This window comes from Podarcis bocagei (genome assembly GCF_964188305.1).
Source record: "Podarcis bocagei genome assembly, chromosome: 6".
NCBI classification, from domain to species: domain Eukaryota; kingdom Metazoa; phylum Chordata; class Lepidosauria; order Squamata; family Lacertidae; genus Podarcis; species Podarcis bocagei.
The window spans coordinates 52,316,842-52,341,542 of NC_138130.1; the positions used below are offsets into that span (position 1 = coordinate 52,316,842).

General features: G+C 41.0%; 1 protein-coding gene across 1 annotated transcript in view; it reads left to right on the forward strand.

The window, feature by feature from the left end:
• Positions 1-24,443, forward strand: part of DSCAM (DS cell adhesion molecule) — a 337,795-nt gene extending 313,352 nt beyond the window's left edge. The window contains exon 33 of the mRNA XM_081199124.1: positions 22,708-24,443. Coding sequence (XP_081055250.1) covers positions 22,708-23,048 — 341 coding nt within the window. The 3' untranslated portion in view covers positions 23,049-24,443. The remainder of the gene's footprint in view (positions 1-22,707) is intronic.
• The last annotated feature ends 258 nt before the right edge of the window (positions 24,444-24,701 follow it).

The following is a 24,701-nucleotide window of genomic DNA, read 5'->3' on the forward strand; positions in this document are numbered from 1 at the left end:
CTTCCAGAAGTTCTAAGCTACTGTACTCCAGTGCAAATGTATTACCTAGGATTTATAGACACCCTTAGAAGGAAAAAAAGAGACCACTTTCCAAAGTACTTTTCTTGAGGGTGTAAATACTTGGTAATAACAATTGCAAATTAAAAAGGGAAATCCCTAGAGAAAATGTGAAATACATACCAAGAATCTTGTATAATAATATCTTCATTCACTTGCGATGATTATTAAAATCATGATCCAGCCATCTCAAATGTAATAAAAAATAAAATAAAAATAAAGTGACTCTCCTCCACGGATATATTGCCTTTTATTATGAATTATTGTCTCCATCATGCTCACTTTTGAACTGCACGGTTTTCAGGGCTGTATACTTATAGCTGTGCAACATTTTCCATAGAGATTTTCCTCTGCCTTGTCTCAAATTATCTACTTCTCTTCTATAATTTATCCAAACAACAATTTGCTTCTTAGCAAGTGAATTATTGTGCATTTCTTCTAATACACATTTCTGAATGAAAATTTGTCTTATACACATTTTTGTGGAAGCTATTCACCATAATATAGTGCATTTTTGCATTATTTTCACTAACAGTTGCACCTTCCCCACATTTTGGGCTGGACAACTATATTGCATTATTCAGAGAAGAGTGAAATTCAAAGGATAGCTGCATTTTTTCTTGGTTTTTGTTTGTTTCTGAAGGAATCCTTTCTCTCTGTCTTACACACAAAAGCACATTTTTGAACAGGTTCTTTAGACACGTGTAAGAAACTCCTATGAAAAAAGAGGATAGGGTATGTACAATGGCCTGGTTTTCACAACCCATTAAACCATAGTTAAAATGGACTCTTCAGTGTGGAAACATAGCTGAAGAGTTTTCACTGCACTCATCCTCCGCTCTTATTCTCCCTGCACTGCCAGAAAACAAGCCAGAGTGTGTCTTGTCATGGCATCCCAACCTGAGGTTATGGCTTGTTTCTCTGTAGACAAACCACGAGCAGCAATAAAGGAGCAAATTGGTTGCTGCTCAAGGTTTGTTTGGTTAGCTCTGGTTAGTTTCCCAGCAGTGCGGCAGCAGTGGGTGAAGAACCAAGCATGAACATTTAAGCAGCATAAACCAGTGTGCTGGGTGTTCACGTTAAGCAAAGTTTGGTTCTAACTATGGCTCAGTTCATACATCACATTAACCCCGGTCCTGTGGTAATTTAGGGCATATGGTAGCCCATGTTGGCGATTTTCCTTAAAAATAGCTCAGAAATTTCATTTATTTATTTTTTGAGATTTTGCAAAACAAAACAAAACACAACTCAACAAAAATAATATAGCAACCCTAGGTTTTTTAAGTCCTGGCATTAGATAATTTCTAATAATGTAAGTTCTTACAATTCACCAATTCTTTGTCCTGCTTCTTATTCTGCACCACAGTGGCGTGTATAGTCCTAATATCTGGGCTTTCTTTTGGCACCTTTAGACAGTGGTCACTTTTTTCCCTCCACTGAGTCCAATGTCCTCCCAAAGGAATCCATAAATTCTGTGTAGGTTTACCTTTGGGAGTAATACCTTTGTATTTTCATGACATTTACTCTGCATTGCTGCTGGTAGTTGATACACATTTGCTATATAGTACATATGACTTAGCGAAGTCTAACAAGCCAGGAAGAGTTAAGCATGTGTGTGTGTATCTCTCTTAGTTTGGCATTCTTAAACTAATAAAAAGTGAATAATGTTCCCTTCTAGTCAGTGAACAGATAATCTCAAACATAAAAGACAAATTGCTAGTTTGGTTCCTGTTGTGTGTTAAATAAACAATTCAAGAGCATTTGATATTTCTGAATGTTTCATCACTTCTAAATCAGGCACATGCCCACTAAAAAAATATCTAGCACTAAAATTCTGTCTCTTTTGTTCATGTTCAAATCTCCACAATCTGGAATATCAGAAAAATCCCTTGTGGAATTTACAGATTTGTAGTCAGCCCCTTGGCCTTTTAGAGGGGGGAAAAATTGCATTCAGTTCTGCTTCTTTGGTAACTTTTAAGCATATTTTGCACTAGGAGAAATAAATTTATTGCACACTGATACCAATTAGAAACACTGCAGTAAATTCAAGCAATAGTACAAACATTAGAAGGTTGATTCATGGTAAATTGTAAATAACGTCTATAACATTTTTACTGTGGAGCAGCTTAAAATAAAATAGAGGCACAGCTCTAAATCTGAACTAGGGGATCTAGGTGCAAATCTCTACTCAGCCACAAAGCTCAGGAAATAGTGTGAGTCTCTGCCTGTTTTACAGGAATGTGAGGATGAAATGAGATGATCGTGTGTACTCCTGAGCTGCTTCTGCCAAGGGTAGGAAGCAAATGAGAGAGAGAAGCATTATTTCCATTGTTGATGGAATTCCCTAACCCATTTTACTTTGTTATGTCTTTTTACTTCATTATGTCCAATGCAGCTTTGTAGCATCATCTATACATCAATGACCATACAGACCCACTGGGTGAAGTGAAGTGTGAGAGGATTTTAGTCAATTTTCTTATTGATGCTTTTATTCAGCAATTCAAATATATAGTTGGTCTTTGTTTACCACAATTGCCGCCCCTCCAAACTGAGAGCATAAGACTGTCTGACTGCTCATCATTTCTCCTCCACATGCACATGCACCCCCCAAACCCCACACACATTATGTGTGGCTGCAACATAATCACACCTGGTTAGCATTTCTCAGTTGATTTAATTTTAACAACTTGAAATGCAGGGAGTTATTTAAAATGTGCATTTATAGCACTATATCTCTGAAGCCTGACTGCAATTTCCACATCTTAAAAGCAATCCTAATTGCCTAATTAGTAATGTATTGTACATGTCATCCAATCCATTCTGAGCCATTTTCTCCTCAGAGGTCAAATCAAGAGAGCAGATCCTTATTTTCTCTCCCGGCCTATTTCGTTCCAGTTGCATTATTTTTCAATACCTGTGCTTTGTTGCAGATAGTATTTAAGACACTGCATCTAACCTGCCTAGAATCCACTGCAGTTCCTTGCCTGCGCAGACTATTTATGATCTGATGTTTGCTTTTATACATGCAAGAAAATCAGTTAAATGAAACCGCTTAGGACACTTGAAACCACAAAACCATGAAATTAGCATTTACTTTTTTAAACTGCAGTGAAGCACCATAAAAATGAAATATTTAATTATTCAGTACATTTCGACCGCAATTACATTTGCCTACGAGAAACCAATAAAACCAGCAGGAAATGGTTTCCAAATCTTAACATACCCTGGAACCACTGCTATTCTCCTACGTAAACAAATCAGATTCCTCTCTTGCCAACATTTTTAGATTATTTGCATTAGGAAATACCTACTCTGCTCCCTGCAAGTGAAGATGTACAGGCTGGTTCAATAGACGGGGTTGTGGTGACTTCCTACTCCTTTCCTCAGTCTGATTAAGCTTCCTTATGATGCTTTGACACCACACCAGCAGCAGGAACTGTGGCTCACTGGCATTTCAGCTCAGCACCACATAAGCAGGGTAAGGAAAGATCTCTTACTTCATCCCTGGACAGCTGCTTATCCAGTTGGATAAACAATGCTGGTCTAGAGCAGAGATGGGGGATGCCCTCCATTTGTTTTTGGGCTCTACTTTCCATTAGCCTTAACCAGCATAGGCAATGATCATCAACTGGCACAAAGAGTACCACAAATTCAGGAGCACCACAGGTTCCCCATTTGTGGACCAGAGGAACCAATGGCCTGATTCAGTGGGCAGTACAGTAGTTTCATCTGTTCCAATTTTGGTGGGAAACAAGGGGTGCTGAATTCTGAACATTACTGAAACAATGTAGGCTTTCCTCAACTGCTCTAGGGAAGAAGTTACAAATTCAGAGGTGACATTAATCCTAAACTTGGCAAACGAAGTGCACTGTGGTGATTCAATGTTAGTTGCCAAGAAACCTTATACTCCTAGATTTACAAGAATTTATGGTCAGCACAGATTTATTATTGCTCCTGTGGGTGATAAAATCTCCTTGGACAGAGTGGGTAGAGTGGTACCTGCCCCCCTGAAGAGCTAGGTAAGTATCTTTGCATGGCAAGACATCACAGAGGGCAGTTGTTGCTGTAGGAATAGTAGACTGGTCATTGCTTGAATCTGCTAGGGTCTGATAGTTACTTACTGTCTATAGGGCTAAGGTGGGCTGACTACCTTGTACTGACACACAACAAATGTTATTCTGCTCCTAGGGAAAGAGGTTCATAGCAGTCTTTATTTGCGTTCTGCTTGCTCAAACTAAATCAAACTTTTTCAAGAGTGAATAGCCCAAGCAGGCAGAATTTGAGTAACATGCATTTGGACCAAAAAACAAAATCCCAACTTTGATTAAATTGTTCTAGCACCGCAGTTTTTGCATCCTGCTCCCTTTCCACACTTATCAAAGTATTCTATGGCAGAGGTTCCCCAGACTTTGGTTTGTGGGCCACCAATGGTCCATGAGTTTCATGCAGGTGCTCTGTGGCATGTCTTTGGACTTGTGGTTGAATCCATCCCTTTAAATATTTATACTGATTTTTAATTCCATTTTTGTTGCTGCCTTTATTATTTTACAATTTGAGTTCAATGGAATTCATATTGTAATTCAATCTGTAAGAAATAAAAGAAGCACTGAAAAACATACAGCACCTAGAACACTGCCTCACAGTTGCTACAACGGGCAGAAAAAGCATCAGTCGTTTGCCAACACCCTCTGCAATTTTCAAGTTGTCTATGGGGAGTTTAAGAACCACTGTTCCAGCGAGCTTCCACAATGGTGAAAGGTTTTTACAACAAAACTACAAGATGCTGTAATCAAATAATTGTCCTCTGTTTCCTATGGCTCAACTTTTCTCAGATTGTACATATGATAGACTAACATGATACCTGCAGGTGTGGATGGCTGTAATGCTACTATTCTTTATTTTCCAAGCTGTGTGCCAAATTTGGCATGCGCAGTGGTGTGTCAGCAAACCTGTCACTACTTAGCATGCCTTCACCATTAAATTTCTGATCAGTGCCATTTTATCACTCTTTGTATTTAATTTTTTTACAGTGCAACCCTAAACAAGTCTACTCAAAAGTAAATCCTACTGAATTCAGTGGGACTTACTCCCGGGCAAGTGAAGTTAGGATTGCAGCCTTAGAGTGCACTCCAAACCTCCCACTACCAGCAGCAGGGTTTCGTAGTCTTTTTTAAAATGTCTGCCTATGTGACTTGCCCTTCCTTGCCTAGGAACTGCCTTCCTCACTATGTATTCTGGTAGATACATTTTCTCAATAACTTTTTTAAAACTACCAAGTCTAAGATATGGAGCACGCAATTAATTCTTGCTATAAAAATCCAACAGCATTTTTAGGGGACCTAATCTTTCAAAATGCATCCATGAGCCTAGAAATAATTGTAAAAGCTTGCACTTTTTGTTCTTGTATCATCATTAACATCATTTTATTTTCCTTTTGCAAGAATTATTAGCTGCATTAGACCATTTGTCAGAACAAAGTTGCTGTGCAATGCTTACCTGTCCTTAAGACTGGAAAGTGCAGAGATATCTCTTATTCACTCGTCCTACCTTTGGCTAAGACTGAGGTTAATAGGATTGTCTCATTATTAATCATTGCACCAGGTCACCTTCAGTTTGCAGAATTGCATGCACATCATGCCACAAATCCTACAGTCCTTAATGACTCAAGATGCACCCCTTACTTGCTCCTCTGACACTAAAGCTGAAATTAATTTAGAAATAAATTCTCATGAAATTTCTCCTAACCTCAATTTACTTAGAAAAACGCAGAGTTGTATTATCTTCATTTGAGTGGGGATGCCGACTTGGGCCCCAGATTATGGGTGCCCAGCGGCACACGTGACGTAATGTGATGTCATGACGTCACATTGTGCACACCACGGCATCATCTGAAAGTCACCTCTGAGGCTCCACGAGGCCTCGGACATGAATTCCAAGACCCTGTGAGGTCTCAGATGTGACTTCTGGTTTCTCCCAGAAGTTGCGCCAGAGGCCTCACAGTGTGGGTGCCAAAGGCCCCCTATAGTTGACACCAGTGATTTGAACACCTCACTCCAATTTTGTTTAATCTGCACTGGCTTCTTTTTTGAGAACAATTCAAAATGCCAGTTTTTTTATAAACCCCTGTCAGGGTGAGCAACCTTTTTTGCTCCAGAAGGCCGCATGCAGTGGATGGTTGGGAGCTGCATGCCAGTAGGCGAGGCTTGGGCTGGGGACAGGAGGGGCCATTCACGTACACACACACACTCGCAGGAAAGATGTGCGTGAGGAGTGTTAACCCATCCCTGAGGAGTGGAAACCTTGCTCTGCCTTCCACCTTCTTTGGAGGTGCTATTGGCTGAGATATGAGACAGGAACGTCTCTATAACACACTCAAGTTGTGGACCCTCTTCTCTATAAAGGTTTTGATGGTTCCCTCCTTTTTAATCTTAAGCCCTTTATTAGATCTGTGGGCCACATGCAGTTCCAGAGTATTGTTACATGCCACCCCAGTCTCTGAGCAGTGTGAAATTATGATTAGTCTGGCACTGATTAACTATTCACATGAACAGAGATTATTAGTTCACATTTTCAGGACTGAGCCATGCATTGCAAATATGTTCTGCTGTGCTCTAACATGCCCTGGCTCAGAGGAAACAAGCAATTTTGTGTCTGTTGGTTGGCATACTTTGTTCTTTTAATTTAGAGAACAAGCATTTTGGATAATGAATGGTTAAACTGATTTTGGGGGAGAGGAAAACTTTATGCAGCTGGAAGCAAGTTTTCCTAACATTTGAATTGCTTTTTCGTTAAGTTCTCTTTTTTTAGCAATGGATGTGTTGATGTAAGCAATACATGACTTCAGGAACTTTTTGTCGTGTGGTATGACTAACCCCCTTTTTAAAAATAATAATAATGAATTAAACCTTATCTGGAAATCATACTAAGACTCTCTTACAGGGAAACTCTTTCACTGTCCCTAGTGTGGAGAGAATAATTGATGCTTTTTTGTTTTGTTTTTAGAGAGAAAGGGACAATGAGGCTCTGCACATGTGTAACAGGAGAACTATACAAGTCCTATTGCGATGAAAACAGCAAGCTGAAAAATTGCAGTCCTACCAAGTCAAAATGTTACTAGCCACCACCGAAGCACACCAAACAGTACACATATGGGAGGAACTCAACATAGCACTAAGGAGATCACTCTGTCAGCTTGCTTGATGGAATGAACTCTCCTCTCTGTCACCCCACCCCACTCACATGTGCTGTTCTGGGGGTTCTCCTGACCCCTCATGCCAGTGATGGACATGCAAGGGGGCAAGAGTCTGGGGAAGCTCAATTGCCCTATCTGAAGTGCTTACGTGGGCTTCCACTAGCAGGACCCGTTTGTTTAATCTGGCCCTATGTTGTAAATTGGACGCAGGTGACGTGTGGTCTAAACCACAGAGCCTAGGGGTTGCTGATTGGAAGGTCAGCAGTTCGAATCCCCGTGACAGGGTGAGTTCCCGTTGTTCGGTCCCTGCTCCTGCACACCTAGCAGTTCAAAAGCACGTCAAAAGTGCAAGTAGATAAATAGGTACCGCTCCAGTGGGAAGGTAAACGGCATTTCCGTGCGCTGCTCTGGTTCACCAGAAGCGGCTTAGTCATGCTAGCCACATGACCTGGAAGCTGTCTGCGGACAAACATCGGCTCCCTCGGTCTATAGAGCGAGATGAGCGTGCAACCCCAGAGTCATCTGCAACTGGACCTAACGGTCAGGGGGTACCTTTACCTTTACCTTTATGTTGTGAACACAGCAGAAAGCAGAACAGTCCTCCTCACAGCCTGATTTTGTCGTTCCATGTTTACTCAGAAGAAAGTTCACTATATTCAGTGGAACTTACTCCTACCTAAGTGAGGCTAGGGTTATGGCCTTAGACTGCTCATCCTTGGGATTTGTATTACCATGCCCCCTGTCATAAACAGCCTTAAAACTTGTAACTGTTCCCTTACCTTCAGCAGTAATTTTTTAAATATATGACCTAACATAATGTTTTGCTCCAGTACTTCCCTTCTGAAGAGACAATAAAGCAGGCTCTTATTACTGCTTGCTGCTCTCTGATCCCAAGCTTGAAATGAACAGGAGGGGGCAAGGAGGGCAGAAACCTTATTTTGCAGGACTCATTGTGACTATAAAGAAACTACTCAGCACAAGGGGTGGAAATACGACGGTCACGTTAATCTAAAAACAATTTGTTTCCAAAAATTAATTCTGCAAGTCAGGCAAAAGAGATGAGAGACTGCTATGTTTTCAATTCCAGCTTTCTTTGTTTTAGTAGTATCATTTCTTATGGGTGGAAACTAGTGTTATATATTTGGGAGTCAGAAATCCTTGGTAATCTTCTGCCACCAGTAAATCAATATCTACCTCCCTTGCTGCCTGCTTCAGTCACTTCTACACCACCACTGGCTTTTAAAAACACACACTTTGAAATCACATTAACTTATATTCATAATTAACTTGTTTAACTGGGAGGGGGGTGTTTCTTTTTAAATACACAGTTACGCTTTGCTTGAACAAAAAGAATTCTAGCCATCCAAATTAGGCTGAAGATCTGACATAATTGCTAAGGGAGTGTTGAGTCTTCTCGAGTTTTCATTAGTTAGTACCATCTGTCATCCATCACTGTGTGCTGCCTGAGCCGTTGTGTTATGTTCTCCACCGTTGCAGGCTGCATGATTTGTCATCTCGATCCATTTTCCACCTAAGTACCAGCCTTGCTTTTGTATTGCCTCAGATACTCCTGCGATCTGAGAATCATGGATAATATGTTACTTCGTTGCACGTTGCCTGGCAGTGAAAAACCATCCCCAGGACATTTGTGTTGTGAAAGGCATATTGATTCTCTCTCTCCCCCCCCCCCCCGGCCCCAATTACAATCACCATTTAGGGAGAATATGAGGTGTGCTAGGGAGGAGCAAGTTGCTTGTTGTACTTCTGTACATACATATCCGTCTAGGGTGTTTCTTTCATTCCCTTCCACCCACTCAGCATTACAGCAGAACATTCGGAAGCTGTCCCAAGATTCTAATAACCGAAAACCTGTGAAATGGATAAATTCGGTTCTTTAGCTGTGCATTTCCACTGTGTGGTTTATAAGGCAGTAGCTTTTTCTTTCTTTTAATCAAGTCTTGATTTGCTTGGAGCAATTTGGAGATTGATTCAGCTTGTCAACCTTGTTTCATAAAGGAACTGCGAAGCATTGAACACTGATGAGAGAAGGATATGAGCAGGCAAGTGCAACAGCATTACAAGAGATGGCAGAGAAGGGAACCAGGTCGGAAGGATTGTTTTAAAAGCAGCAACTGGGAATCTCAAAATATTTCACTTTGGTGGAATGGAAAGCTCCAACATGGTTTCTGGCTCTATGTTTCTTTTCACAAGTTAATTCTAAAACGTTTTGGGGATAATTCAGTGCATAGCACATTAGACTCTTAATCTCAGAGTTGTGGGTTTGAGCCCCACGTTGGGCAAAATATTTCTATATCGGACTAGATGACTCTCTTGGACACTTTCATCTCTACAATTCTATACATCATATATATATTATAAAAATGTATTGCTGATAACCTGGGCAAGTCAATGACACTGAGGCCTCTAAACAGCCATATTACACCAGAACTGCTACATCATACACTAATTAGGTGAATTGATGCAGTAATACATTCCCAGTCAAGGCTGAATTAACCATTACACTGAGCACTCCATAGTATAAAGACCCCACAACACAGAAGCAACTGATATGGCTTACTTTTTTATGAATTTCAAGCGCACAGTTTGCCTACTCTTGTTCACTACACTACACCAGGCCCATTATGAATTCTCCCTAGCTCAGAAAATGAGGATAGCATACGCATCATCTGACAAAATGACCCTTCAGAATTTGCATTGCAGTTCTCCAGCCAAGTAGTGTATACAAAAAAAATGCATATACTATGGTAACATGTCAAAATAAAAACATTCCTTCCAGTAGCACCTTAAAGACCAACTAAGTTAGTTCTTGGTATGAGCTTTCGTGTGCATGCACACTTCTTCAGATACACACTTCTTCAGATACACACATGGTAACATGTGTGCAAGAACGCATGTATTAGTGAAAATAACATACAAAATTGCATTAGGGAAAACTGCTTTGCAAAACAACAATAACCCTCTGTGTATATTAAGCCAAATAGACTATTAGAATAAATTCTCACTAAAATGTTGATAGATGTTCAGGATAATGGGGGGGGAGGTGTTGGGACTCCCCCAACTGATGTGTAAAAAAGTGAAGAACTGAGCTTAAGACTGGGGAAAAAATGAGAAATGGAGAGACACTGAAACTGATAAATTCACTCATCTCTAGTCATGATTCAGCAGTTGAAGACCAATGCTGTAGTGAAACAGGGTTAGTGTGTTAATACTGTGCAGTTGGGAGAACCAAGTGAGAGGACACAAAGGTGTGCGAGAGTGCCTGCCAAAGTCTATGCATGTCTGATGGTTGAGGTGTGCATCTTAAGGAGCGTATTCTGAAACCCTTGGGTTACAATTCTGTATCGTTCTCCATGCCTATGACCTAATGATAGAGGTTTTCCATTTCTGGCCTGTGCCAGTGCCAAGTTTCTGCAAATCTTTAGGACTTTGGAGTTATCACTTCTTCACATTTTATATTATTGGTCATTTCTCTGATTTATATAAACACAGAAGGTATTTTAGTTTGTAGGACCTTGCTGCTTCATAAATACTGCCAGCTACTGAGAACAAAAATTGTGCTGTTGGCATAACAGTATCAGCATAGAAAATTTATTCAGGAGTTCTGATGGTTTCGCATTGCAGCTGTTTGGATACATTATCTAATTGTGTGGCTTGTATATAAACATCTAATTTAATCAGTGCCATGAGATATCTGCAGATTCTGTTCAAGTAAGAACGAAGATTGCAAACATTATTTATGAATGATGAGTTAATTTGGTGGATTTTAACTATCATTTTGGTGGAAGACTGACACTCATACACAAAAACACACTAAAATTGCTTTATCAGAAATAATTGTCCCCCTAGTCTTCCTAGGCCAGTTTTATCCCACCTATAATCACAGGACTGATGGTCTTGCCTCTGGCTTACTGCTCAGGCTGCAGCTTCTATTTCTCCTCTGCCTCTAGTCTCCAGAAGCCTTGTCACTCACTGCCGTCTGACCCTTCCAGAACTCAGTATTGAGTGCCTGATAAACTGACACTTCATGTTTTCTTATTCCCTTGTATTTTCCATCTATTCCTGCTATCTTTGTACTTCAGCCTCCATGACAGACAGTGATCAATTTCATATCTGCATAGAAGGTTATGTATTCCCCCCCCCAGTAACAATGGACCCTGAAATCATTAGTAAAGCCAGTTGTAAAAGATGGCTATTTTTCAGCTTTGACAGTGACAGAACAGAGAAATCCATTTAAACCTTTTTTTTTGTACTATACGTAGTCATTCAGTGTATCCAAAGAAGGAACCAAAAGTACAAGTTGGAACACTTTAATTTCGATTGAAATGAAAGCCCACATACATTCTAAACACAATGTTTCTGTCAAACTTTTATAGTCTCCTGAATTTGGACCTCAGCTTGACCTGACAAGTATTTTGGTTCACCTATTGTAGCAAATGAAGCATGTGATCTTGCTTTAATGAGATATGGCTTGTGAATTACTTTAGAAAGCTGTTACAGGATATGTAACCAGAAACAATTGTTTCCCTAGGAACAGTAACTGATGCAGCCTCTTCATAAGGTTCTCAGGTCAGTTACAGGTCTTGCTGCTAGCCTTCAGCTAGGCTACTTTTCATTATGCTGTTCGCTTTTTCTTAAGTGGTTGGCTTCAGAGCAACATAAGGCTCCCTAACGATGAGAAGCATTAATTGGTACTTGCCTGAAGGAATGTGACATGATGACTATGGATGATATAATACACAAGCTAACAAGCATAATTCTACAAAACCCTAAGGATGAAGATCAAAACTCTCTCCAGAGGGCAAATGGAATTTCCCCTATGTACTGGTTCAGTAGGGCGACAGGCAACTAATGGATGGATTTTCTTACCATCTTTGGATAACTATTGGTGTCCAGAAACCATACATTTCATTGCTTGCTTCTTCAAAAAACAGCAAAATACGGAAACTACAAGATTGGATGGCAGGGTATGTATAAGAGCGGTTGTCATCAGGGAGCACACTCGATTGGACTAGATTGGTGACATACTTTTTAGACATGCATCATTTCACGACACAGTAATTCAGTTTTACTAGCAAACCAGAAATTAAACTAACCCATTTCCAGTCCCGGGACAAACATGGGGAGCATTAGCTCGACACACCTACACACTGCAGCCAACACACTAACATGTCGCGAGACACAATTTGGAAAGCTCTGCCATACACTTTCACCTTCACCTTATTTTTTTTAGTCCATTGTCCTTGTAGCTAGAAATCTCTCAGCATAAAGAAGAAATTCTTTACTTTTGGCCTCAGTAGATTAATTAGCAAAACTAATACAACACATACTGTCAACATCATTCAGATCTGATCACTGCTGAACTTAAGGAAACTCGGTTTCTATAACTACTTTGTACATACAGTCAGTCAAGGAAGTTCTGCCAAGCCATGCTAAGCCTTGGATTCTGAATATCTTCAAATTCAGATCATTCTGACAATGGTTGACTAGTTAGGGCCCATTTACTTGATAGCTGAAGCAGCATAATAGATCCTATTCCACTCCAGGTAGTGTTTAGAAGGTATTTTTCTATGTAGATTGGGCAGGTGGCACCTGACAATTCCTATCCCATTAAAGGGTATTGGTAGTGTGGTGTGCTTGTGTCCAGAAAGTCCACCCTAACTATGCCTAGATACAGACAACCCTTGCACCACACATCTGTAGATGTATTACCTAATTCTTATTCAACAAGATAGGACAGATGAGCACAACATTTCAGGTGGTGATGTGAACACTATGGTAAATTATCTCCATGTGTCCACAAGCTATGTTTGCATGATATGTTTGCATGAGTGTATGCTCAAGCCTTGCCAGGATGATTCAGGTATAAATGACCAATGACTAAATTGTAGCATAACTGATAGGGCATGCAAAATCAGTCTGGCTGTATATACTAGCTTTAGTTAAAACGGTGCAAAGAGTAATATGTAACTGTGGCTGAAAAGTGATCCAGATCCCAGAATATTGGGTAGTACTTGCCAATAAAGTGCTTACCAGACTGTTCTCAGTGGGATTTCTGCCAAGTTGTAATGGCTCTAATGGCTCAGTCAGTAGACCACGAGACTCTTAATCTCAGGATCACGTTAGGCAAAAGATTCCTGCATTGCAGGGAGTTGGACTAAATGACCCTTTACAATTCTGTGATTTTATGTGTTAGGCAGGTAAAGGTACAGCTCCAAAAGAACAATTAAAAACTTAAAGCGAGCTCCTAACTGTTCCTTTGCAAGCAGGACAGGCTGACTGCTGATTGGCATTGACAGCCAACCCTGTTGGGATCTGTTGCATTGCATGTTTCCATTAAGAACTCCCGCAGTACAATTGAGGGGACACTGTCTGCAAAGCAGGGGGGAGGTCCATTTGCAGGTGTGGTTTGAATCTAAACCATGCTTGCAAACAGACTTCAAAGGGGCCCCTTAGAAGTTGTCACCTGACATAATAATGAGGCCAGGCGGGCAGCCCTAATCACCTGTCCAAGTTGGCCCACAAGGATGGAGCATAATGGCGATGTAAAGAATCTGGACCAACCCCAACATAGCTGGTAAGAGTCCCTAAAAGGTTGCATATGGTATCCATGAGGAACCCTGGACTCAGCTAGATTGGTAAAGAAAAGGTGATTTATATGTGTTGTATGTGCGATATAACATTGTGCCACCAGATGGCGATGTGGAGCCCATTTTTTTCCTCTACCTGATTTCCCTGTTTAAATTTACAAAGCTTTAAACTGAAACACTTCTTTGATGCATCTAGATTCAGCCCCGTCTCTGCCAGAGTGGGACACTATTCTACAGCTTGGTGACTGTGATGTGGCAGGAGTGCTAAGGATTATTTCAGAGCTGACTGGTGGGCTAGGAAGGTGAACTGAGGTCAAGTTGCAGGGCCCAATATATGAAGTATTAGTGCAGTGTCTTTCCCTTATTGAATTTTTAACCCAAACTTATTCCAGGAACACACTACATGGTTTCCTCTGTTCTCAAATGAACTCTAGTGGTAAATGAGCTTCCTTTGACATTTTGCATTATTAAAGAATTTCCATTCAGTGTATGCAGTCATCAGCAAGCTAGTAAAATGTAGGGTACATGAGTGATAAGTTTAATATGTTTTCTATCCTTTATCAAGTGACTGGAAGATCGGTTTCGGCATGTCCTCTTAAAAATATATGAACCAGCTTGTGTGACGAGCCAAGAAGGGGAACAGAGCTTGTAGTATATGGTGCCTCTTCTATCATTCTTTCATGATTTATTTAGAATGTTTCCAAGATTCAAATGCAGAGTTTGTATTGATTTTACACAGCAAGATTCAGCTCAAAGTTCCTGCAACTTTGCTGCTGCATTAATGTAGAACTTTTAAAAGTCCTGTGAGCTGTGGTGATGTGGAAACTGGCAGAATTGGACACCTACTGACTGCTTCTTGGGTTTGGACTATTTTTGTAATAAAGAACAATTGTTTCAGGTGCAGCCACAATTTTGACATCCCTTGAAGAGTGTTGTCTAAGAGGAAGTGAAGGAGAATCTGTAATGTTTACTTGTACTTCCTTACTGAGGGGAAAGTAAACTTGTTCAGCTGGAGATTTTGAAGCAAAATCTTCTTACATTAGAAGATTCACTTTATTCATGGAAATAATCCATGTAGAGGTTGTGGGGTCATAGTGTGTAGCCCTGCCCCATTGCTGTCAACAAAAGTGTTGACCACACCCACTGCTGGCCATGCTTTCCATGGCTATATGAAGGAATCGTATAATGCACCCAGATGCACATGTATAGAGCAGCTCCACATGAGGCAGCATCTTCATCCATCTGGGACTCCATCTTGAATGTTCTTTGTGTGGTGTGCATGCTATGTGATATGGAGCCCAATCACATCAATGCTGAATGTGTAACTGGACAGCTGGCAGGTTCATTGGTGAGGGAGGTAGAGAGAATTGGGGAATAGAAACTGCTGGGAACAATAGGTCTTGCTGAGAAACCAGCCAGAAACAGAGTCATTTTCAGCCCCCAAGATAAACAGGTGAGGACCAATGCAAGGGAAGATGTAACATCATTGGGTAGACTGAGCACAAAGAGGGATGCCAGGGATGTTGGCCAGTGTTGATGTGGACCAGTCCATATGTGGGACCACACACACCCCATTACCCTCCTTTAACAAACTAACAAGCGACCCTGTGTCAGAGAGAGGTCTGCTATTTTTATCTCCTATGGGCAAGACTAAATGTTATGAGGCATGGAAACATGGAATTTGAAGGGTCCACAAAGGTCAGCTAAGTCCAACCCCCTGCAACACAGGAATCTTTTGCTCAATGTGGGGCTCAAACCCATGACCCTGAGATTAAGAGTCTCATGCTCTACTGACTGACCAAGCTATCACTCATGATGCTAATACTTCCCAAAGTGCCTGGCCAGTTTTTCCCTACAAATCCTCCTCTCCACACATTTGTGTTGGCATGGCAAACACAGGCTTATGGAAATGCATTTGCTAAGCAGCACACAGTTTCACCCCCAAGGAGATTGGTACATTATTTGGTATGCAGTTAATTAAATTGTAGTAGGAAATTATTAGTTTTCAAACGCCTGTTGCTTAATTGCCTACTCCGGGAATGACAATACTTCCAATTACATGGTCCCAGTATAAATGTTGATGCATGCAGGAATGTGTGTGCAGTCCCACCAAACACTGGGCAAGTACCTTCACTAGCTGTTCATCCCCAAACAAGTGTGTAAGTGGCATCCATTGTGCACACGGCGCTTAGCTGGATTCATGCCATGTAAATGTAATAGAAAATTTCCATTTTTCATGGCACTTTCCAGACAAGGAAGCAATTCATTGACTGCTCACAAGCTTAGTCCCAGTGGAATCAGTCCTTAACTTAAGGTGATGGTATTGCCTATGTATACCACAAAATGTGTATTGGATGGAATGATGCTTATTGCTTCACATGCTTTTCTTATCCAAATGGAAAGCTCAAATATTTTAAGTTATATTAGAAAGACTGTCATTTCTGAATAGCTTTTGTAGTAATTAAGCCTCAGTTCATGAATTATTAAGCACACTCATTTTCAGTGCTCTTGAGTTGAAAGGTTTGCTTTCATTCCTAATAAAGCACACACACCACTGAAAAGAGGTAATTAGAGTATCAAAGCCAGTGAAGCATCTTATTACTTAAAGCTTTGCCTGGAAATGTTATCATTTGGCTGCATTGTCCTTTAGCAAGATCTAACAAATCTTACTTGTGCAGAAACTGGTAATATTTTAGATCATGAAAATTGAACATTTTCCATATCTCTGGCTGTGAAATCTCCACTTTATAAAAAATTGATTGTCATAAGTTTTGATCTGTTCTGTTGATCAGACTTAATCTTAAAACTCCAGATGGAGCCCTATAATATTTATTTCCCTTCAAAAAATACTTTTTGTTCCAACTCTGATCCTAACAAAAGGAAAAATGTAATGCAAGATGAACAGCCCTCTTTCAGTATTATTTTTTATTCAGTCTGTTTATAAGCTCCATGAGGCTTGGTGCAATGACAGGTACATCAGCACATCAACCAAGCTAGTTGTTTTCTGGCCTACAAACTGACTATCATAGTGGCACACAGGAGGAATCCAAGAGGCTTCCTCCTATTAAATCAGACAAATAGTCCATCTCTCCATATTGTCCATGCTGAATGGCAAAAGGTCTGCAGGATTTCAGGCAGGGAACCCTCCCAGCCCTGGCTGGAGATGGCAGAGATGGAACCTAGGGTCTACTGCATAGAAAGCACATGAATCTTCTAACATTGGGCTGCATCCCCTCTTCAGAGGGGTCAGCTGGTGCTAACAAGCCAGCAACAGTCACGTTTTCTAGAAACAACATCATGCAAAACTACACACACCAGCAATAAAGAGAGAGACGGTGCAGCAAAAGGACCTCAGGTAAGCACCAGGGCAAAGCTACCCTGTGCACAAACCGAAAGAAATGTAAAGTGCCACATGAGTGCAGCCCTACCAGCCTCAGTATAGCAGGGACCTCTTATAACGGAATTGTGCCTGGGGGAGACTGTTCTAAGCCATGATGGGTCCACACAGTATTCTGCTGCAGCACCATCAGCACAAACCAGTTGCCACATTATTACAGCCATGCATGAGACTACATGCATGGCTACCGTTTGAGCAAATGCCATATTGCTTGCAAGTAATTACCAGGAAACAGATGTGAAAACAAATCTAAACACTGTTTGGAAAACGTTTGCTGCGCATAAAATAATTAGGATTTAAAATGGTAAATTGAAAAAGCACACAAAGCACAATTTATACCCTCATGTTTGTCATTATCAATAGAATCCCACAGCGTCATCATCCACCATTCATACTGCAAGTGTCTGCAGTAGAATTACAATGCATTGTTATAAATGAGAATCTGTCTTAGTAATGACGCTGTTGTGGCGATGGTCTCTTGTTCAATGCAATTTTGAATCTAGAGCAGTTGGGGATTATCAGCCTACATCAGGGGGGATCAGAGATGGCAAGAGGATTTCCTAGGCCTTGTACACTGTGCGTGGATTGGGGGCCCTGCCTCCCACTCCCCTGCAATTTATTGACAAGAACCTCTGCTTAAAAAGGTAAAGGGACCCCTGACCGTTAGGTCCAGTCATGGATGACTCTGGGGTTGCGGCGCTCATCTCGCTTTATTGGCCGAGGGAGCCGGCATACAGCTTCCAGGTCATGTGGCCAGCATGTCTAAGCCATTTCTGGCGAACCAGAGCAGTGCATGAAATGCCGTTTACCTTCCCGCTGGAGCGGTACCTATTTATCTACTTGCACTTTGACATGCTTTCGAACTGCTAGGTTGGCAGGAGCAGGAACTGAACAACGGGAGCTCACCCTGCCATGGGGATTCGAACCGCCAACCTTCCGATCAGTAAGCCCTAGGCTCTGTGGTTTAGAGCACAGCACCACCCACGTCCCTGCCTCCCACTCCCCTGCAATTTAATGACAAGAACCTCTGCTTATATACATGTATTAACTTGGCCTGCCCTATCTTGCAGGGCTGTTGCAATTAGAAAAGGAGGGAAGGAGACATTAATGTGCACAGCCTTGAGCTCCGGTAGAAAAGCAAAGTACAAATGCATGTCACGCAGCACCTACTTCAGCAGGAGCCACCAACATGGATAGTTTTAAAAGAGGAATAGACAAAATTATGAAGGATAAAGCTATCAATGGTTACTGCCATGATAGCTATGTTCTGCCTCCTTAGTTGGAGGCAGCGTGGTTTTGAATAGCAGTTCCTAGGAACCATAGGAGGGGAGAGGGCCATTGCAATCAGGTGCTATGTTGGGGCTTCTCATAGTCATCTGGTTGGTCACTGTGAGAACAGCATGTGGGACAACGCAGACCATTGGCCTGATCCAGCAGGCAGCTCTCAGGTTCTTAATTAACTTTATTTATAGATCATGTAAAGAAGAAGCCGCCAGAAAACAGCCTCCTTGCTGAAATTGCATCATTCTGTAGTCCTGATATTTACAGCAAAAATACTAAAACAAACCAAAAGTTCGCCAACCCTGATAAATAAGAACAAGCAAAAAATATTCAAAGTGCAGTATGTGCGGTGTCTGAACTACCAGCAGTAAGCCTTGCCTGCCTCACAGGACTGTTGTGAAGATATAAAGGGGAAAGGGGACAAATGTTCATGGCCTTGAGCTCCTGGGAAGGAAAATTAAGATACAAATATACAACAACTATGTGCAGATTCAATGTATCTCTAAGCACAAAACATTTTGCCAACTGTGATTTTAAAAAAGAACTTATGTTAAAGTACATGCTAGAGGAATTTTAACTTGTTGCAGCTGTAAGTAAGTAAATGTTTTATTATTGTTTTTGATTTGTTTTGTATCTGTGGGATGGGGGGTCTGCAATATCACCATTTGCCCTAGCAGAAAGGAAAACATTATTTCAAGGGAAATACTTCCAAGTAAAACATACCAAAGCCAACTAATTGTGGTTTATTCTGTAGGGCAGCACACTTGGGGAGTGAATGAAATAATGTGGACATGAGCAAAGCATTTAAGCAAACATGCCACACATACCTCCTTCATCTGGCTTCTCTTGCTTTCTCTGCTGACCTGGGAAGGGCTCCTCCTGAGTCCCAGGTGGGGGTGATCATCCTTCCTTCCTCTGATTACTTAGCAATAGTGATTAAGCCAGGATTACAATTCCCATCATCCCTGACCACTGTTCCTGCTAGCTAGGGATCATGGGAGTTGTAGGCCAAGAACATCTGGAGGGTCGAGGTTGAGGAAGCCTGGATTAAGCAGTAGTGATCCTTAGCGATGGTGCTGCCTACCGCTGAAGCATCGGAGCTGCCTCTGTGATTTGTGCTCTGCCTTCAGAAATGTCCAGATGACCTTTTTTTTGCTAAGGGCCCTGCTAGCATGAAGCCCCGATACATGCGTATCCTCTGCGCACACACACACACACACACACACACACACTCGGTTCGGTGGCCCTGGCTGAAATAATGTCAGAGTGTGCTTTCATATTTAGAATGAGTTTAAAATGAATGCATCCCCATTCGTTTCTGTGAGAAACGACTGAAAATATTGAAACAAATAGGCAAAACAAATCAAAATGGTTTATTTTCATTTTCTCCATTTGTCTCTCATCGGAAGGATTCCTGAAACTGCTGAGAAGTATTGCATTGCTTAGCAAATGGATACAGCCAGATAATATTCTGTAGGGAGGGGAAAGTTTCAAGTGCTCTGAAAGTGACAAGGCCTGAGCCCTGTTCATGGGCCAAACACATGAGTGTGCAGACTGTGTGGAGGGACATGGGGCTGTGTACGCCAACCCAACATCACCAGACACATGGTTCTTTCCACTCCCAACCTTTTGTGCATTCAGCTGAATATCTAAATTGAATCTGCTGAGAATGTGACTTCAGACCTTTGCACTAAATATGCAAAGGTCAAGAGCAAAGATGGTGGCAGGATGCATAGGGGTGGTTGGTTGGTTGGGTGGGTGGGTGGGTGGGTGTGTAGCTCTGTGCTGCCTAGAGACTTCGTGCTCTCATGCATTTGGCTGAGTACAGCTATGAAAGCTGTACTGAAGCATAAAGCAATGGGAAGCTTGTTAAAGGATATCATCCTCTTTTGGGGTACTCATAAAATCCCAAGACTGTCCAATCTGTCTGAAATTTGGTAGATCTAATATTGCATGAAGTGTATTTACACTACCAGCACACTGAGTGCCACTTGGATGGCAAACCTGAAAGCTATAGGCTTCAGAACAGGCTTAGTCTCTGTTGCGATTAGTGTAGAAATGAAATGAGAGAAAATGAACGAGATAGTAACAAATGAGAAACAAAATTAATGAAGCTGCCAGAAATGGACAAAAAAAGGCATGTGTTCATCCCTAGGTGTCACAGTCTGAAACAGCAACTGTACCATAAAACCCTCTAGCTCAGACCACTTCCTCGGATGTTGCTATAGCTATGCCATAGAATCAGCTGTAGAAGAAGATGCCCTCTAGGCAAATTCTAAAAACAAATTACACATATTAGATTTATAAGAGTTTCATAATAAGAATTATACTTTAATGCTTTTTAAAGAAGATTCCCTAGCTCTTCTCACAGGACTATAGCACATAGAGTTCCCTGAAGGCAGCATGTTGACTTTCCCCAACCTGCTGCTCTCCACATGTTTGGGACTAGAATCCCATCATCTCTGACCATCTGCCATGGTAGCTGGTGCTCATGGGAGTCATAGGTTGGAGAAGGCTGGATAGGATATTAAACCACTTTAAGTCTTTTATATTGATAGGCCCTAAGTCTTTTTGTTCCCTAGTTTGCTAAAGAAAAAGAGGGGTCTGGAAAAGCTTATTCCACCCTCAATATGTTGGTCTCACCTCTGGCTCTTCTTCCTGAGTCCCATTGTTCTATGCTGCTTCCTGTGTTTTTGTTTTAGCTCAAATGAATTTTTTATGCATCCAAAGTATTTTAGGGTGAAATGAATTAGAGAAATATAAATTGGCAATTGTAAGACCCTCAGGCCCTTCCTATTCTATTTCCAATGGGTAGCCTTATGTAAATGCTAAAGTATGCTAATCTATTCCCAAGACAAGAAGCGCACACTATTCTAAAAATAGTGCACCATACATCTGTGTTGGAAACTTAGCTGCAAAAAAGCATATGGCACCAAGCAAAGCCTGCAGGAATAAACAGAGATTCTGTCCAAACTTCTGAATGATTTTCTCTTTCTGTGACAGTAAATCAGGAAGAGAACAGGAACTATTTGTCTTTTTGGTAACAATAGCATAGTTGTTGCTTATATGAAGCCAACTAAGGAATCTGCTTTATCTTTAATTACTGGGCAGTTTTTTGTATTATTAAGTTTAGACCGGAGGGGGGAAACTTTGTGTTATGTGTTTAGCTCAACATGGTTTCTAACTGAACTCTATGGCACAGACCAGCCTCCAAGTCTCTCCTTTGCAAGTAGCTCATGGAACTAACTGTGCTATTATTAGGAATATGCTGTATGGAAAAACCTCTGGCTTATTTCTGTTATACATGGGTGCAGTTTGGGCAGCCAACTCTTGAGACACAAGCATATTGGATCCACATTGATACATTAGTGAACTGCTAGGATTAATCTTAAATTTTAAAAATGTTTTCAATATGGATAAACTCTATAGCTGGAAGAAACTTATCTATATTCAGATCAAGCTTGTAGTGCATATTATCACCTGGCCAAACAAGCACATGATGAGCCATATATTGTGGCCTCCCCTCATTTTTGCAGTCTTTAGCAAAACCAGGAAGTGTCATGAGCACCGGTGAACTGTTTGCTATGAAAGTGATGTTTGGCATGTCAGTTCAGGAGTCAAACAGTCCAGGTTTTGATGCTGCAGTATTTGTGGGAGCGAGCCAGAGAAGAACATGAGCTTAGATGCCCCCCGACCAGTTAGGAATGGAGGTGTTACTACAACAGCTTGGAGCTGTACTAATGATCTTTCCTGTCACATCTCCTGCTTTTACCATGCAGAAAGCTAGCATGTAAGGTTTCCACAAAACAGCACCAGATCAGGACCTCCCTGCACCATATAGTTCTTTAGTTCTGACCAGGAAATGCTGATAAGCCCTGCTCATCAACAATGGTAGAAGTTGCCTGAAAGTTGACTGCTTTCCACCCAGTGCATATTATTTTTGTACTGAAATAAGCTTCAAGTTGTCCTCATATTTCATGGATCAATAGTTCTCTAAATTGATGTTAATCTCTTGAAAAACTGATGCCGTGAACAAGGTAGACTATGTTTTACAGTGGGTGACTAGATAGGGGAATAATACTTATTTCTGCATTGGATATAAGCTTTCTATATACAGGAGAGTAACTAAGAAACTCTCTTTTTCTTTTCCCCTCCCCTCCTTCCCTGAACAGGTGACCTCATGCATTTGCCGCCGTATCTTAGAATGGACTTTTTGTTAAACCGAGGTGTTCCAGGCACTAGCAGAGACCTGGGTTTAGGACAGACCTGCCTGGAACCTCAGAAAAGCCGGACCTTGAAGCGCCCAACAGTCTTGGAGCCAATACCTATGGAGACTTCATCCACAAGAGAAGTACAGTCATGGCAACCTGGTGCCGTAGCAACATTACCTCAGCGAGAAGGAGCTGAGCTAGGACAGGCAGCTAAAATGAGCAGCTCCCAAGAATCCCTTCTGGACTCCCGGAGCCACTTGAAAGGAAACAATCCCTACGCAAAATCTTACACCCTGGTATAACAAAGAGAGAGCATGGCTGGACAGTGGCTGTAAATACTTAACGGTTATTTAAAAAGAAATCCAATCAAAGCTACCTTTTTTATTGAATTCCAATATTTATAATTAAAGAAGAAGATTGCCAAAATATTTGGGACACAAATGCAACCTACAGACAGTGCAAAGACTCTCCTGCTTTTTTTCTGTCTGAGTGTGAGCTTCATCTGACTGGACCTCCTGAATTTTTTGAGAAAAGGTTGTCCAGTTTTTCTGATATTCACAAGCTTTTGTGTTTTTACTGATTTTCTACAAAGTGCATGGGGACTAAATAAAATATTTTAAACTGGGAGTTCCATCACACACAAGTAACAAAAACAATTTTTTAAAAAACCACCCTGTTTGTGAATTTAGAAGGAATATTTATTTGAGAAAGAAAAACAAAACCCTTTTGTCATGTTTTGCACAATTTTTTTTTTAAACTAGAAAATGGGTCCTTGATCAGTTATTTTTCCTTTTCTTTTATTGTTAATTAGGATGAGTGCTGTCAGTCAGTGAAGTGGGGAAGGGAGGGGGAAGCAATTTGGTTTTGGCAGTTATTTTCTTTTTATATTAATTTAATGAGACACTCTTTGCATTTTGTCTATGCGAAATAAAAGGGTCTTCTGCCTTTATCTGTGTGTTTGCATTGCCTTGCCTTGTTTCCACTTAGGCTGTATTTATTTAGCACTGGATCTTGTAGACTTTGTAGAATTATAACGCACACTGACTTGACTGGAAGAAGCTTTTTTTAACCATTGGAGAGGCAAAAAAAAATCTCTCAGGGACTTTCTGTGAGGGGGGGAAAGCTGTTTAAAGTCAAATTTTAAATGGATGCAATTATGAGAACTGATGAATATTCATAGTATGATGTCTTTGAAATGGATGCTATTGATGTCAACATTTGCTTCTCAAGTTTGTAGACTTTTCCCCTTTCCCCTGAAACAAGAGAGATGGTCACAGAACTAGATCACTGGGTGCTGATATACTATGAAGTACTGTTGCCTGTGGGTTTTTTGGTTGTTGTTTTTTTTGCTCAAATCCCAATGGGTTGTTATATTATGGGACGCAGGAAGGCACTTTTCCCTAGAGAAAACAAGGGGGAAATGTATGTTTCATTTTCTGTTCCACATTGTGACATAGTTTACATGGTTTTTGTTATCTTGCTTAGTGCACAAGCACTACAATGCAGGTTACAATGCAAACCTTGTGCCACAGCAGCTAAAGTTGATTTGTAGGACCACACATTGCACACTCTAGCATTAGCAAATTTTACTCCACACTCCTAGCACTTTGCTTAACATGCTTGGATATTTGTCCAAGTGATCTTCTAAGGACAACCCTAACTAAAATGAATAAAGGATCCTAGTTTTGACAATCTGACATGTGTTTGAATTCATCTTCTGGCTTTCACATCTTTCAGACTGTATTGACGTTTTCAACAGATACCAGTTACTAGGCAGCCTTCCAAGCCAACTGTGATTCTAGAATCTATCTAGCAGCCGGGGCTGGCCCAAGACATTTTCCTGCCTGAGGCAAAAGGCAAAATAGTACACCTTTCATTTCATATACAGAATCTGATCAGACCACAGTTGAATCATTTCAATCTGCCACTACACTTAATAGCAGCAGAGGGAACTG